The sequence below is a fragment of the Mirounga angustirostris genome, unplaced genomic scaffold (genome assembly GCF_029215605.1).
Source record: "Mirounga angustirostris isolate CCGP_5_RB_7025 unplaced genomic scaffold, mMirAng1.0.hap1 SCAF_1, whole genome shotgun sequence".
NCBI lineage: Eukaryota > Metazoa > Chordata > Mammalia > Carnivora > Phocidae > Mirounga > Mirounga angustirostris.
Window position 1 is genome coordinate 89,906,614 of NW_026991709.1, and position 16,086 is coordinate 89,922,699.

The window sequence follows — 16,086 nt, forward strand, 5'->3', positions numbered from 1 at the left end:
AGCATTTCCATTAAGCATCAATAGGTAATTATATTATCTTGCTTAATAATTTTTTCTTATCATAAATTTTGTAGAGTGCCCTCATTACAATCCATAATCCCTTTAAGAACAAAAACGCAGTTTCTCATAGCATTAGATCCTAAGAAAAATATGGTCACTTCTAGTTTTCTTCCACAAAAACTGTCACACCTTTTAGGAGTTTCACTGACAAAACATGCAATCTAAAATTGTTTTGTTTTGCTTTCTTCTATGTCCCACCATACTTGACTTATGTTTCCAATTATTTTAACAATTATTTTAACAATTATTTTCCAATTATTTTAACAATCCCTTCCATTATGGTCATTTATATGCATTTTTGTCTTCCTCCCACCCAAGTTTTAAAATCTATAAAGGCAAAGAGCTTGCCTAGTTTCTTTTTGCATTTCTAACGACATTTACTCTACATATTACCAGCTACCTAGTAAGTGCCAAATAAAATAAAATTTAGGTCACTCATGTAAAATCTGATGTGCAAAACCTGTTACTTGAAGACACAAAATTCTATTCTTTACTACCAGTGTCACCTTCAGGAAAACACAGCCTCTCAGGACCTCAGGTTCATCATCTGTAACATCTGTACTGTAGATTCCCATTCTGTCCCTACAGGTGCCAAAATGAGTTAAAGCTTGTGAAAACACTACGGAGTCAAAATCACTGTGTAATTACAAGGAATTATCAAATTCTAACAGCTCTATACATTACTGGTGTTTTTTAAGTTTTTATTTAAATTCCAGTTAGTTAACACACAGTGTAATATTAGTTTCAGGTGTACAATATAGTGATTCCACACTTCCATGTAACACCCAGTGCTCATCATCTCTTCTATATCCATTCATCAGTCAATAGACACTTGGGTTTTTTCCACAATTTGGCTATTGTAAATAATGCTATAAACATCAGGGTGCACGTATCCCTTTGAATTAGTATTTTTGTATTCTTTGGGTAAATACCTAGCAGTGCAATTGTTGGATCATAAGGGAGTTCTCTTTTTAACTTCTTGAGGAACCTCCATACTGTTTTCCAGAGTGACTTCACCAGTTTGCATTCCCACCACTCTTGAAAAAGAAAAGCAAAACTGGAGGCATCACAATTCCAAATTCCTTTAAGTTATATTACAAAGCTGAAATGATCAAAACAGTACAGTACTGGCACAAAAACAGACACACAGATCAATGGAACAGCAGAGGAAACCCAGAAATGGACCTACACCTATATGGTGAATTAATCTCTGACAAAGCAGGAAATATCATCCATGGAAAAAAAGACAGTCTCTTCAACAAATGGTGTTGGGAAAACTGGACAGCTACATGCAAAAGAATGAAACTGGACTGTGTCCTGACACCATACACAAAAATAAATACAAAATGGGTTAAAGACCTAAACGTGAGAACTGAAACCATAAAAATCCTAGAGGAGAACACAGGAAGTAACCACCTCTTTGACATCGGCTGTAGCAACTTCCTTTTAGATATGTCTCTTGAGGCAAGAGAAACAAAAGCGAAAATAAACTATTGGGACTTCATCAAAATAAGAAGCTTCTGCACAGAGAAGGAAACAATCAACAAAACTAAAAGGCAACCCATGGAATGAGAGAAGATATTTGAAAATGACATATCTGATAAAGGGTTAGTAGCTAAAATATATAAAGAACTTATCAAACCCAACACTCAAAAAATGAATAATCCAATGATAAAATGGGCAGAAGACATGAATAAACATTTTTCCAAAGAAGACATCCAGATATCCAAAAGACACATGAAAACATGCTCAATATCACTGATCATCAGGGAAATACAAATGAAAACTACAATGAGATATCACCTCACACCTGTCAGAATGGCTAAAATCAACAACACAAGAAACAACAGGTGTTGGCAAGGGTGTGGAGAAAGGGGAACCCTCATACATAATTGATTTTTAGTAAAAACTAATACCTAGTTCTGCTAAGCATTTATTCATGTATCTATTTATCTATCCAGTTAAAACTTAAGGCCAAATAAAATATATCTCTCATCCAGAATGTAAAGTTAGTAATTATTAATAAGAAATTTATATTTTATAGTAAATAGAACAGACACTTGGAAATTAAAAGTTTAGGCTTACATTTTTACTTCATCATTTACTAGCCACACCAGCGAACCTTTCTGAGTTCTAGCTCCCTCAGTTATATATAGGAAATGCTAATAATAATAATAAGAGGTCTCTCAGAGATCTAAGATAAAATATTAATTATGTTATATATGAAAGTGCTCCATCAACTAGAAGGCATTACAGAAAATGTGGCATTATTAACCTTTACATAGTTAATAACTAATAGATTATCAGTAATCATAATAGCCTTCACTAACATAGTGACTAGGGTGTGTAAGACACTAAAAGATTTTATGCATATTTTTGTTAATCCTCAAAACAACTATAAAAGATAAGTATTTTCTCATTTTACACAGGAGAAAACTAAGGCCCAAAACACTTAAAAAACGGATCCAAGTATATATACATAATGTGGCAGTGGCAGAACTTGAACCAAAGATTATGGATGCCAAAGCCTACGTCTTTCCACTACCTCAGACTTTCAAAATAGAGTTCAGGCATCTCTCACTGAATGTCAGTTAATACTAAGATCCTGAAAATCAGACACGAAAAAGCTAACCAGTATTTTTTTTCCTGCTGCATTAAATAGGAAATACTAGTATGTGTTCCACATTAACCCCATTATGCAGTATCTTTCATAAAACACAGTAAAACTGTAAGTGGCAAACTATCATAGTAGGATACGAACTGCTTAAAACATTGCTTCCTGATTACCAGGTGATTACCAAGAGTTAGCAAACAGTTGATTTGCATGCAGTATCATGGCCCCTTAGCATCAGCCACACTCAAGAAGCACATCACTTTTGTTAGCATGTTTTCTGGAGAGGTTGTACCTGGTTCTGATATTCTAACAATTATACCCAGGTCCTTCTCAAACATCATTTTATCAAAAATCATGTGTTAAGTTTAGATAAATATAATTTTTTCCTATGTAAACATCAGCTAAAAGTGTATTTGAAGAATATGTAAAAGTTCTCAGCTTCTGAGCGTAGGTTAACCATGCACTAAGGATACATTAAGCTGGGAGATATTTAACAAGGAGCACCTTTCATGTCATACATTCGTACAAAAATCTGTGTCATTAAGTAATGCAACAATAGAAAACTGAATGAACTTACTTCTCTTTAAAGTCAAGGGCAGAATGACATATTTAGACTTTTGTCAAAAATAAAGTATGTAATGTTTAAAACACATACATGCTATGAAATCCTGTATTATTCAAGTCATGGTTTTTATAAGCAATCCTAAGTTAACAGATAATAATAAAGAGTGCCCAACAACAATCATGTTATCACATAAATTTTATGATTATTTAGAATGTTGTAAAGTATCTATTGGATTCTCTGCTTATTTAAGGGAAAAAAAGTAAATGTCTGCCCCAGAAAGATGAACAACACAGTAAAATTTCCTTTTTGAGAAAAAAAATGTTCAACTGGATACATTGTAAGCATACTTTATACACTTATACCTCACGATTAAAGACTTAGTTGTTCTCTCCCTTTACCCTAGATAACACAGATCAATGATCTAAAGATAAAGGACTGCCAGTGTTTTTAACTGTCTTCTTTAGTAAACTAAAAGTCATTGAAATTATCCTTTTTTTCCTTTAACATGCTAAAAAAAATAAAAGTACCTACTTAACAAAGGGGATGAAGTATTTTAGCCAACAGAAAACAAGTCAGTGGCTTTAATTTAGTCCTCTCTTTTAACTGTGTTGCAGGATGAGACCATGAGAAAACCTTTTTTTCTTTGATAATGTAAACAAACTATACATGAGGCAGCATCAGAACTATGAGATTACCAACTGGGAAAATAGCATCACATATGGAATTTGGATCCAGGAGGAACCAAAGTAGGTGACGGTTGCGAGGCAGATCAGGAGTTGCAATTAAGAAAGTCATTTCATTCCCCCACAGCAATGAGGCCACTTACTTGGTCCACCTCATTCCTGTGAATAAAAATGCAAAATCATCCAAGTGAAACCTAAAATATTAAAGCATTCTTCCAAAATTATAAACTAACAGACATGATAATTATGAATTCAGTTAGACCCAACATAAAATTCTTTAACCTATGGGGGGGTGATGGTGTCAATAATAGAAAACTGTGTGTCATTTAATTTACCATATTATATAAATGAAGCTGTGCTAAAGATGGTCCGTCTCTCTGACCTTAAGCACTGCTTTTACATGGCTGCGTAATAGCAGCAATCTGCCAAAATTTCATGGTATTCATATAAAATACCAGCCAATATGCTTTATAATTCCATTTTTAATAAAGTGAGGAAGACTTTAGTCCTTAGATGCTTAATAAATGTTTATACCGTGATTACAGAAAAAAAATACACATTTCACTCTTTTTGAATATTCAACAACACAGCGTCTACTGCCTGCCCTTTAAAAGAACTATTTAGCCAGATTATGTGTGCTCTGGATTTAAAAATACATTTTTAAATCGTCATTCAAAAAAATCTTGTCATTAAAATTGTGTCCACAGAACTGGCAATGATGCTTACAACATTTCTATTCTAGAAGAATTCGGTATAACTGAGATTCATAGAACTGCAAGTAATGTCTAGATCCCACCCTTTTCATTCCATTTCAACATCATGCATGTATTAATTGTTATTTTCTAAAGATTTTTATAGATTGTGCAAAGGGAGCCCAGGTGTTTAAAAATCACTGTAATTAGTAATTAAATTACATAAAATGACTGTTTACCTAAAAAAAGTCTAAAAGCTAGACCAGTATTAATTACAGGTAATCAGGATGATTTTCCCCTTACTGTTTATTTGTAACACCCAGTTACACCTTGAACTTTTCTCATATATAACATTTGTCACGAGGAAACCTTTAATAGATTTTCACAAAATATTTCAGAAACCAGTTCCAATTTGTGTATGAATTATATTTAAATTACACTATAAATAAAAATGTACAATAAATATGAAATGTACATTAGTGATTTAAATCATATTTATGACAATCCAATGATGAGTTGTTGAGCTGTTGAGGTATAAAAATGGAAGAATATAGATAAGAAACACAAGAAAAGAAGCAATAAAGAGGACAGGAGTCAGCCCCTTTTCCTAATTTGGAAATTCTTAAAGACAATCTAGCACAGAAAAGAGCCTAATTCTTTCCCATTAGCTCTATCCCCAGATGATGATATGATCATAAGGAAGAACCAAAGAACCCTTAGCTTCACTCTCAGCAGCAAAAAGACCAAAGAGAGTTTTTCTCTTTCCTTTAAGTGTTTTTAAAGAGTATACACTTTCATTATTATTAAAGTAATACACAGTTATTTTAGGAAATCTGGAAATTACAGAGTACTATCAATGAGAAAAGTTAAATTGTCTATAATTCTAGAATCTAGAGACAAATACTTGTGCAGTTTGGTATATTTTCTTCCAGTCTTTTTTTCTATGCATATGGACATGAATTTTAACCTACTTTGCACAGTACTTTGAGTACAATTTGGCATTCTGCTTTTTCACTTAACACACCAGACATTTCCTTATGGTATTTTAAGTACCCTTTGAAAGCATCATGTTTAAGACCGAGATAATACTCCAACATATGGCTTCCCCATAATTTATTTAAAAGTTCTCCCATTGTAGGAATTTAGGTTGTTTCTAATTTTATGTTTATATATTTAATAATGGACATAATTTTGAAGATTTATCTATAGTTTTATCCACACCTCTGATTTCCTCTCGTAGAAAAAGATTTCTAAAATTAGAGGTCTAAGTCAGAGGTATCAACTTCTATTGATATATATTACCAAACTACTTTCTCAAAAGACTATACATATTTTTATTTGACTCTGCAGTTTATGAAGGTATTCCTTTTCCACTTCTAGCTTTATGCTTCAAGAATGTGGTGACATCGGTGACGTACAAACTGGTGAAGCATTTCTAATTCCTTTATAACTTACTATTCTAACATTTTGTTTAAATGCTATAAACTGAAAAGCTTCAGAGAGCATTTCAAAATGTACTTACACTTAAGTTAAATTACTCGTAATCTACAGTTTAAAGAGTCGTGACCATCTTCACCAAATTTTACCATAATACCACCTGGCTCAGAACTCAGAAAAGAAAAAAATAAAATTAAATAATGCTATCTTAGAAAGAGTGTGAGATTTTGAGCCATACAGACTTGAATATAAAACAGAATATTGCGGCTAATGAGATATGTAACCTTGGAAAATTGTTTTATCCCATTTGACTCTGTCTCTTCAACACTAAAATGGGAAACACATCTACTTTTCTGGGTTGTTGCATGAAGTGTGTGTGTGTGTGATCAGGTACTAAAAATGAAAAGGCTTGCTTATCACCATTCTATACATTCTATAGTGAAGCTCATCAGGAAACAAATCCCACCTAAGAGGCCTACAGTTATTAGCTTTTAATGTTTCATTCTTAAAAGTCCTTTATAGATTATTAAATATGTGAGGAATGCTTCTAACATAAAGGAGAGTAAGACAGAAAAAAAAAAGGGGGGGAATCAGAGGGAAACAGACTATGCAGAGTGAGAAAGACTTCGACAAAATATAGTGTACCATAAAAAAAGAACTGCATACCATAAAATAGGAATGATCACAGAGTAAAGAGTTCTTAAAAGTTACAAAAATAATAATAAAAGACAAAATTTAAAAAAACAACAGAAACAAAAAGAAATGGAAAGTAACAAGAAAAAAGAGAAAAGTATCAGAATTAATCCAGAATAGCTAGCATTTTTTCCAATAGGAGTTACAGAAATAAAGAGAGAAATCAGAGGAAAGAAAATCACAATAATAATATAACAATGACAATAAGAAAAAGAACAAAAAAATTACCAAACTGAAAGACAAGTTTGAAAAAGCACACAGGTGCCCAAAAAAGAGATCGTAAAATTTCCTGAGAGTAGTAGCACCAACCATCAGAATGGCCTCTGACTTCCCAGCAGAAACACTACAAGATAACAGAGGCTTGAAAGTTCTGAGAGGAAGCTGCCTGTGCTCACCAAAACTACCAATCAAGCGTGAAAGGAGAGTAGAGACATTTCAAACATGTGAGGAGTCAAAAAACTTTCCCGAGCACCCTTTCTGAGAAAGCCACAGGAGGCAGGAATGAGATAAAGGTAACGTAGGATCCTAAAATCAAAAGCAGGAAAGAAAAGTTGTGGGATGACAGTTGTACCAGGCCCAGAAGCAACAGTGAAAGCTGATGCAGGAGGATGAAGGGACACAACAGGAATATTTCCAGGACAAAAACAAAAACAGTTTAATGTAGCTAATAGATGATTTTATGAGTTCCGCCTATGAGTCCCTTCTTCACTCCCAAACTTTCTCTGCCCCCATCAAGCTCAAGAGGAGTTTATTTTGTTGGTGTTTCAGAAGAACACTTTTCCTAGTTTCTTCTGGGTTCTGTGACTATTTTCATTTCCTAAGGCAAGGACCAAATTCGTCACTTGGCCTTTGCCTTCAATAATAAAGGCATTAAAGGGAATGCTTTCCTGAGAACAACAACAAAAAATCATTTTAAATGGTATTTAAGAGACCTATCATAGAACACTGGGGAACAAATAGTAACAGATACAAAGAAAACAGAAAAAAATATGTGAGAAAGAAAAAAAAAAAACAATCATAGTAACATGTACTGGTTCAGAAGTAAATGATACTCAATTATTATAAATGTAAAAACCATTAATTTAACAAACAACTGTGATGTAGCTTTGTAATTAAAATGGAGGATAATTTGGATGGCTGGGATGTGATCTTAGAGAAACACAGTCTCAACTAACAAAACAAGAAGTAAATGGATAATAACAATTTATAAATTAAGAAATAACTATATAAGCATAGAACTATGAGAAGAAAAAATTAGAACAGTTAAACTCGTCTCTTAGGAGTAGGAATGGAGAGAGGTTATAAGAAGGTTGCTATTTTTGGGAGCCTGGGTGGCTCAGTCGTTAAGCGTCTGCCTTCGGCTCAGGTCATGATCCCAGGGTCCTGGGATCGAGTCCCACATCAGGCTCCCTGCTCGGCAGGAGGCCTGCTTCTCCCTCACCAACTCCCCCTGCTTGTGTTCCTGCTCTTGCTATCTCTCTCTCTGTCAAATAAATAAATAAAATCTTTTTAAAAAAAAAAGAAGGTTGCTATTTTTCTTTCATTTTAAGCCTATATAATTTTTAAACTGTTTAGATAATACTTACATAAAATGATTAATTTAAAAAAATAATTTAATAAAACTCACCTAAATATCCCTAAAACTTTGTTCCTTTAGAAAGAAAACTTGGAAAGAGAGGACAGAGAAAAAGAGCTAAGGGACAGAAAGGGAAAGGGAGAGGGAGAGAATGAAGTAAAAGCAAAAGAGACATTATATTGAGAGGACCTATAAAACACCTTAGAAAGTAGCTTTCTCAAAATGCTTTTCATTAAATGCAAAAGAAGTAATCAAAGTAATTTAACCTGATTGCTAATTACTGTCTCTGGAATGTGTTAATTATTGTACTATATTTGTAAATAAGAAATAAGCATCAGTAAAATATAGCTTAATTACTTACACTGTATTTCTTCATTCACTCCCCCATCATATCCTCACCTCACTCAGCCTACTCTTCTTGTGCATAGATATCCACAACTCTCCCAGCCTCTAATCCCAGCCTAGGTTCTCTTCACAGAAGACCTGTCTTCATAATGACACTCCCGGCCCAAGAATTTAACACTGTCCATTGTCTACGTTTAAAGTACCCTGCCTGGCTGTGAAGACCCGGACCCTACTTACTTCTCCTCAAATCCAGTAACTGCCCAGGAAAAATCCTCTGTTCCAGTCACTAAGGTCTACTTCTTGCACAGCCATTCTCTCTGACCTTACCTGCCAAAGGACTTTTATAGTTCACGCTGTTGGTCACCCCAGAAAGGTTTCTATTCACCTCTTTCATCTACCCAAGTTCTCCCCATCTGTCACAGTCCAGGCAAGCCATATTGGCTCTAACATGCCTTCTCTGAAAATTCCACAGCACACATATTTAACCCTTCTCTAATGACCTTGACAAACATGCTTTCACCTCATATTAGCACCTATTTAAATATGCTCCTATTCCCTAATTGTATCCTATTTTTTTCAGTGCCAATTTTGTTTTCTTATAATTGTAGACAGTTCTGCAGCAGGAAACATACTGAACTCTACATTCCATAATATCTAAAATCATAAATGGAGTCGAGTACAGCTTTTTGGTTGCTTAAAATATATATTTCATAGCACCCCATGCATTTTTATACACATGCCACATAACCAGGATATGCTGAATGGTTTACTGATTAACCCACTTTAAATCTACTAAATAAACATATTGTACTAATACAGTTGTCAAGTTCCTAGACTATTAACCTTGATGTTATTTAATTATTGCCTTTCATCTTTCTGACCCGAATCTGTGCTTTCGCATGTATCCATCAATGTTGGCACACATTCCAATTTTCTAATTTAGAAGAAATTAGACCAGTATGTAAAAATTTTACAAAAGATTACTCAGATATATGGTAATCAAAAATAATCTATTACAAAATTCTTCACTAAATTCTCTTCATAATTTTTAATTTACTTCATTTCCAGTTAAAATTAAATGGATTTTAAAACAAATGGAATGTGGAGCATGGTGTAACAGATATTAAGAGGAAGAAGCCTCTGAAAGTTTTCTCTGAAATTCATGTTACCTGAATTTTAATATTTTAGGAATGAATATCCAATTAGAATTTGGAATTAAAGAAGAGTGATACGGTAAGAGAAAGAAATGTGAGAAAACCTTTGGTTCTACCGTGTGCAAAACCCTACTTCCAGTAGAACAAATATGTGTCCCCAACAGAAACTACATTATTCCTGTTTTGAGAGAAATTTTATTTTAATTCTCCCCTTCCATCTCCATATGGCAAATGGTACATAGATGGGCCACAATTACTAAAAGAAGAAAATTCTACCGAATTTTCTATAGAAAAAAATCAAAATACCTATTATTATGAAAACCCACATGTGAGATCCCTAGTAACCAGGCAACAAGTTGTCATGAGCCCTGCTGTATTGCTGGGAAAAGGCTTTGTCTTAATGCAAAACAAAAAACAAAAAAACAAAAACCCAACCACCTGCTTTTGTCTCAGTTCCTGAAAATTTGCATAGCTATATTAATGAAAAAGAGAAGCCAAATTGGGCATGTTAGCATGAACAGACGTTCAATAAACAGTAATGGAATGGAGGAGATTTACACCCCTTTGTCGAGACAATTAAAAACAATTAAAGTCTTCCTTGTCAACAGCCAGCTTCTAATAGTGTGTGTAAAATTCACAAGAGGTCTGCCAGTAGGATGTGTGACTATCACAGCTTTCACAGAAAACTTTTGTTTTGTCCTACTTGTTCTGCAGGGTTTTTTAACAATTGCCTTTGGTAACTTGAGGAGAAAATTTGGCACAGAGACTTTGTTAAAATGTACATGAAGGCTGCTTGCCAAGGTAATGGTACAGAACAGGTGCTGTCGGAGTCAGAAGGTGGAAGTGAAAGAAGGAAACCAATAGACAGAAGGAGCTTAGAAAGTGACCCCGAAACCCGGCAGCCTGCGCTTCGCACTGTTACCACCACCTGGCCCAGCCAGAAGCCACCCTTCAGCCACTAGTCCGGCTTGGGGTTTTACACATCCCACTGGCAGGCCTGGCTACATCTCCTGCCTTTTTTTTTTTTTTTACCTCTTAGTAGAAGAAATTCTCTTTTGTGAACTTTCTATTTCATTCCCAATCTGAATATATAAGGAGTTAGTGATTTTTCTAATTTGTTTGAGCTCCTATTTTACAGCCAAGGAAATCATCATTTTTGTCTTATCAGAAATTCCTATTTCTTGTTAGAAGTGATATATATATATGATAAGGTATTATGGATTGGGAGCTGACATCTTAGGGCTCTTTTATACATTAAAGAAAGTACAGATGGTCCCTGATTTACAAAGTCTCAATTTAACGATATTTCAACTTTAAGACGATGTGTGAAAGTAAGTGACACACATTCAGTAGAAACCATACTTCAGATGTTGATCTTTGATCTTTTTCCGGGCTAGCAATATGCTATATGCTACTCCTTTGTGATTCTGGGCAGGAGAAGCAGGCCGCAGCTTCCAGTCAAACCCGCGATCACGAGGGTAAGCGATCCACGCGCTTACAACCATTTTGTACCCATACAGACATTCTGTTTTTCACTTTCAGTATTTCATGAATTACATGAGATATTCAACACTTTATCATAGAATAGGCTCTAGTTAGATTATTTTGCCCAAATATAGATTAATGTAAGTGTTCTGAGAACATTTAAAGCAGGCTAAGCTAAGCTATGATGTTTAGTAGGTTAGGTGCATTAAATGCATTTTGGACTTAGGATATTTTCAACTTAATGATGGGTTTGTTGGGATGTAAACCCATCCTAAGGAGAACCGTAACCAAATTTTTATTTTATATATTAGAAACCTATAGCTGTTTAAGACAGAGGACCATGTTTTTGCTAAAAAAGCACATTTTAGAGGTATTATGAGGACATTTAGAATGCCCTTGTGGTTCACCTTTAATCTCTTCATTATTAGTATATTTCACTTGGACCAGCTTTAGCCCAGGGGCAGAACTGCTACACTGAGATCAGATAACAAAAGTTAACTTATATCAAGTGTTGATCTAGGAGGTGTGGGGAAGCAAATTCCTACACTAAATACTCCTAAAGTGTAATCCATAATACTTGTGTCCGTGAGCTATGAAGTCCTAGCCCTCAATTGCAGGGAAGGAAATCTTTTTGCCCTCTACAGTCTTAAGTTGGTGGCCAGGGCCCTGTAAATTAGACTGACAAAAGAGAGAACAAGAAGAGAAAATCAAACAAAAATCCTCTAGCATGTGCACTGGGAGAAGGAGCACTCAGAGATGAGTAACTCAAAGGGGAAGTTAGAATTTGGGGTATATATGCTTAACTCACTAAGGGAAAGGGAGGGGGAGAAAGGGCACCTATAGAAAAGCAAATCACTTCTTGGAAAAATAAAAGGACCTTTAGGAAAATATAGATGGAGGATATGACGGTATTGTGTAATGTCTGTTTGGGTGTGGTGACCTTAGAGTTGCTTTGCAGAAAGGGATTCAATGACTTCTGAGTTCTTTTGGAAGGTTCTGCTTTTAGGCAGATAAGGGATTTCAGGAACTCAAATACCTTCAGCTCAAAGTAATTCTTATACCAAAGAAGCAAATTTAAGGACAGCATATCATGATCCCCTTCACAACATTCCCAGTTTTAGAGCTCTCATTTGTGCTTCTTTTCTACTCATTTACTTTTCTACTCTCAATTCTACTCTTCATTTTATTTGCTTTAATTTGGTGATTTTTAACCTGTATTTTGACTGACAGCAAGCCAGAAAAATGTCCACTATTCCATAACAATAAGCAGCATTTCTTTGAGAACTGCCTCTTCTTCATTTTGTAAAATACTGCCTTTACAAGATGGACAACAGGTTATATTAAGGCTGACAGTTTCTAAATGCAACTTGGTATCCTTGTTTATATTTTCTTTATTCCTTAAATATGCTACATAATGTTTTATATTTTTAAAAGTTTTTTTCATTTTGAAAAAAAAATAATGTAAATGTCCTGCCAAAATTATTGGGTTTATTGAAACTACCAGTTTGTATCTCCTTATCCTTAGGACACCAAAAAGACATGAAAGCTGATATCCTACTCTGTGCAGCTTTGGCTGAGTATTCACAGTCCTTCCAGAATTACATGTGGTCACACAGAAAAAAATTCTCAGAAATGCTCCACTGGTCCCAAGGACAATCCAGCAGAAAAATGATCATAAATCAGCACACTTAAAGGAGTAATGCCAGAAAAGCTGGTCACAGAAAAGTCTCTAGAATACAGAATATTACAGTAGTAAGAAATATAGAATCTATTTTTAAAACTGAACCCAAAATGTCCACACTATACAATAATATACAGTTGACCCTTGAACATCATGGGTTTAAACTGTACAGGCCCACTTATATGCAGTACTATAAATGTATTTTCTCTTCCTTATAATTTTAATAACCCTTTTTTTTCTATAGCTTATTTTATTCTAAGAATACAGTAAATAATACATATAACATACAAAATGTATGGTAAGAGACTGTTTACATTATTGGTAAGGCTTCAACAGTAGGTTATTAGGAGTTAAGTTTTGGGAGAGTTGGAAGTTATACACATATTTTCAACCATCTGGGGTTTGACTCCCTAGGTCAACTGCATACTATTAAAGTAATTTTGTGATTTGTTAATTGCCATAATTTTTTAAATTATTTATTTATTTAAGTAATCTCTATACCCAATGTGGGGCTCAAACACTTGACCCTGAGATCAAGAGTCACATGCTCTTTCCACCAGGCCAGCCAGGCACCCCAATCACCATAATTTTTAAAGGCTCCTCATTAAATTATTTTTGCTTACATAACAAGTGAAATTTATCTTCTTGATACATTACCTTATATGATTCATATAACTATAGTTACCATTTCATCTCTCTCATTACAAAAGAAAGCTTTTATAATGTATTTATTTTGACAATGTATTTTCTAGAGTTAAAAAGTTAATAAATAAAAACTGGATATATTGTATTTCTTTTGCTAAAAATCATTTTCTTCATGTATTCTTAGTTTCCTCCAAACCTTTTTTAAAGAGAATTTATTGACATATTTTTTACTTACAAATTGACATTGTTTAAAAATTGCTTTTCATATTGATTTACTTTGATGGTGCCTCTTACTATAAATCTAAAAGTAAGGAGGAGATGCGGAAAAGAATTTTGCCATTTATGACAACTGATCAGGGAAAGAAGAGGTTATGATCATAAGCAGTCTTTGCAGGGAGCCTCTGGTAGGTAGGTCAAACTATCCATTTTCCAGAGTTTTACATTCAATTCTGTTATCCTACACCATAAATATTGAGAGCCTGCTATGTGCAAAGTACTACAATAGATACTGAGAAAACAAGGTGAATTAACCCAGGTTCTTGCTCATAAAGACCTTATAATCTAGGAAATATATTTTATTTATATAGGTATGAAGGAGGAAGAACGGCCTGCCCTCCTTTCTTATATATAGTAAACTAGTGCTGTGAGAATTTGACCAGCCTAATTTGAAGAGAATGTCTAATATCCGATCAAGTCTTTCTAGTCTAACTGCCACTATTCGCAACTATATCTAAATTCCGAAGTATGGCTCATTGAGGACATTCATGATGGGCCTCCTCCTTAATTCTTTAGACATATCGCCCTATCTTAAACACTATACTTCAGACATCACAAACTACTCTGCAACTAAAATTTAATACCCCTTCACCTTCTACTGCCACATCACTCCCTGAGCATCCATCCCTAGTCGGGCTTAGATGCTCACTTCATTTCTGCTACTGTACCTCATGCTTTTCCCTACTGTTTTCATTTATCACACTACATTGTACTTGCCTATTTTTTGACATCCACTACATTGTAAGGTCTTGAGAATTAGATACATATTTTCACCATCATGTCTTCAAAGTAAATGGCACATAATAGGTGTTCAACAAATATTTGTTGAATGAATGAATGATTACTTCAACTTCTATTTTCCAAGAGAAATAGAATATTGCTAACTGGTCCATTCCATGATCTTTCAAGTAGAAAGCTAAATAATCTCAAATGATGGCACAATCTGTAACTAATTATACTGATTAAAATCCCTTAAATTATAATTATATGAAGATTTACTTTCCTTTAATTTAATAGCCATAATAAAAAATGCTGCTAGCAATTTCTAATTAGTTGTTTTTTTCCAAATCCATATTAACTTAGGATTCAAGTACCACTGTGATACATTTATATAAGATAATTCATATAATTGCTTAGCACAGTATGTGGCTCAGAATTGATGGTAGTGCAGTGGACTACCTCATGGGGATGGCAATAATGAATGTGGATCAATGATGTTATATAAAAATTATATGGAGGACTTATGTATCCAAGATAATATAAAAATAAGTGATAAAAATGTAGACATCTATTTCAAAATATGGGAAATGCATAGCCATATATCTTCTTTACAAGTAATCTGGTTATTAGCATTATTATTAGATTAAGCATGCTAACGACAAACCATTGTATTGGAAAAAAGAATGTAAAATATAATTGCATAATTTTACAGTGCTTTGTAATGCATGGAATAATTCTCTGCAGTGTTCAAAAGTGTAAGTAAATGATATTGACATCTGAATACTTTTTGACAAAAACAGCGGTTACAGAGAGAAAGAAGGGGAAAGGTTTTTATATTCTCTAACTGTTCAAACAGTTTTACAAGTATTTGGAAAAGGTCACCAATAGAGGGCTTACCTGGGGTCAAATGAGAGAGGCCCTAGACCATCAAAAGTTATTTCCAATGTCCAGATGGGAGATCTAAAACAGAGAATAACAAAGACAGTTTGTGACAAAGCTGACACACAGTATTCTGGAAGGAGTGAAATCAGTTGTGACATTTTTCATTTATTTGTAAATGCCTCTTTGGCAGTACACTCACTCAAAACGACAGTTGCTTCTTACAGAATAGGGGAGGCGATGGTAAAATAGAGGAATCCTGACAGTTGCTTTAATGAGATTCTGCATTAGGGCTATTCTAACACTATCCGCCAACAAGGACCTTTCCCTTCATTTTCAGTATCATAATTCAGTAATCTGGAAAATGTTATCTCTCTGAAAAACTAAACCATCCAGTCCCTAATAGCCATTGCCAAGTTTATTTTCCTCTTATCTTTCAATTAGAAAAAAAAAAAATTGTAAAGCAAGCATCTAAATAAATGTCAGCCATACAGACCAATTATGTCTTTTTATTAAAAGAGTACAGTTTTTATTAAAAATGGCAATATGGAGGGGCGCCTGGGTGGCTCAGTCATTAAGCA

At 34.2% G+C, this 16,086-nt stretch overlaps 1 protein-coding gene across 1 annotated transcript in view; it reads right to left on the minus strand.

Moving 5' to 3' along the window:
• NAALADL2 (N-acetylated alpha-linked acidic dipeptidase like 2) overlaps positions 1–15,793 on the minus strand; it is a 1,210,813-nt gene extending 1,195,020 nt beyond the window's left edge. The window contains exons 1-2 of the mRNA XM_064590309.1: positions 15,731–15,793; positions 15,524–15,545 (exon numbers count right to left, since the gene is read on the minus strand). Of these exons, the coding sequence (XP_064446379.1) occupies positions 15,524–15,545; positions 15,731–15,793 (85 nt within the window). The remainder of the gene's footprint in view (positions 1–15,523; positions 15,546–15,730) is intronic.
• Positions 15,794–16,086: the final 293 nt, after the last annotated feature.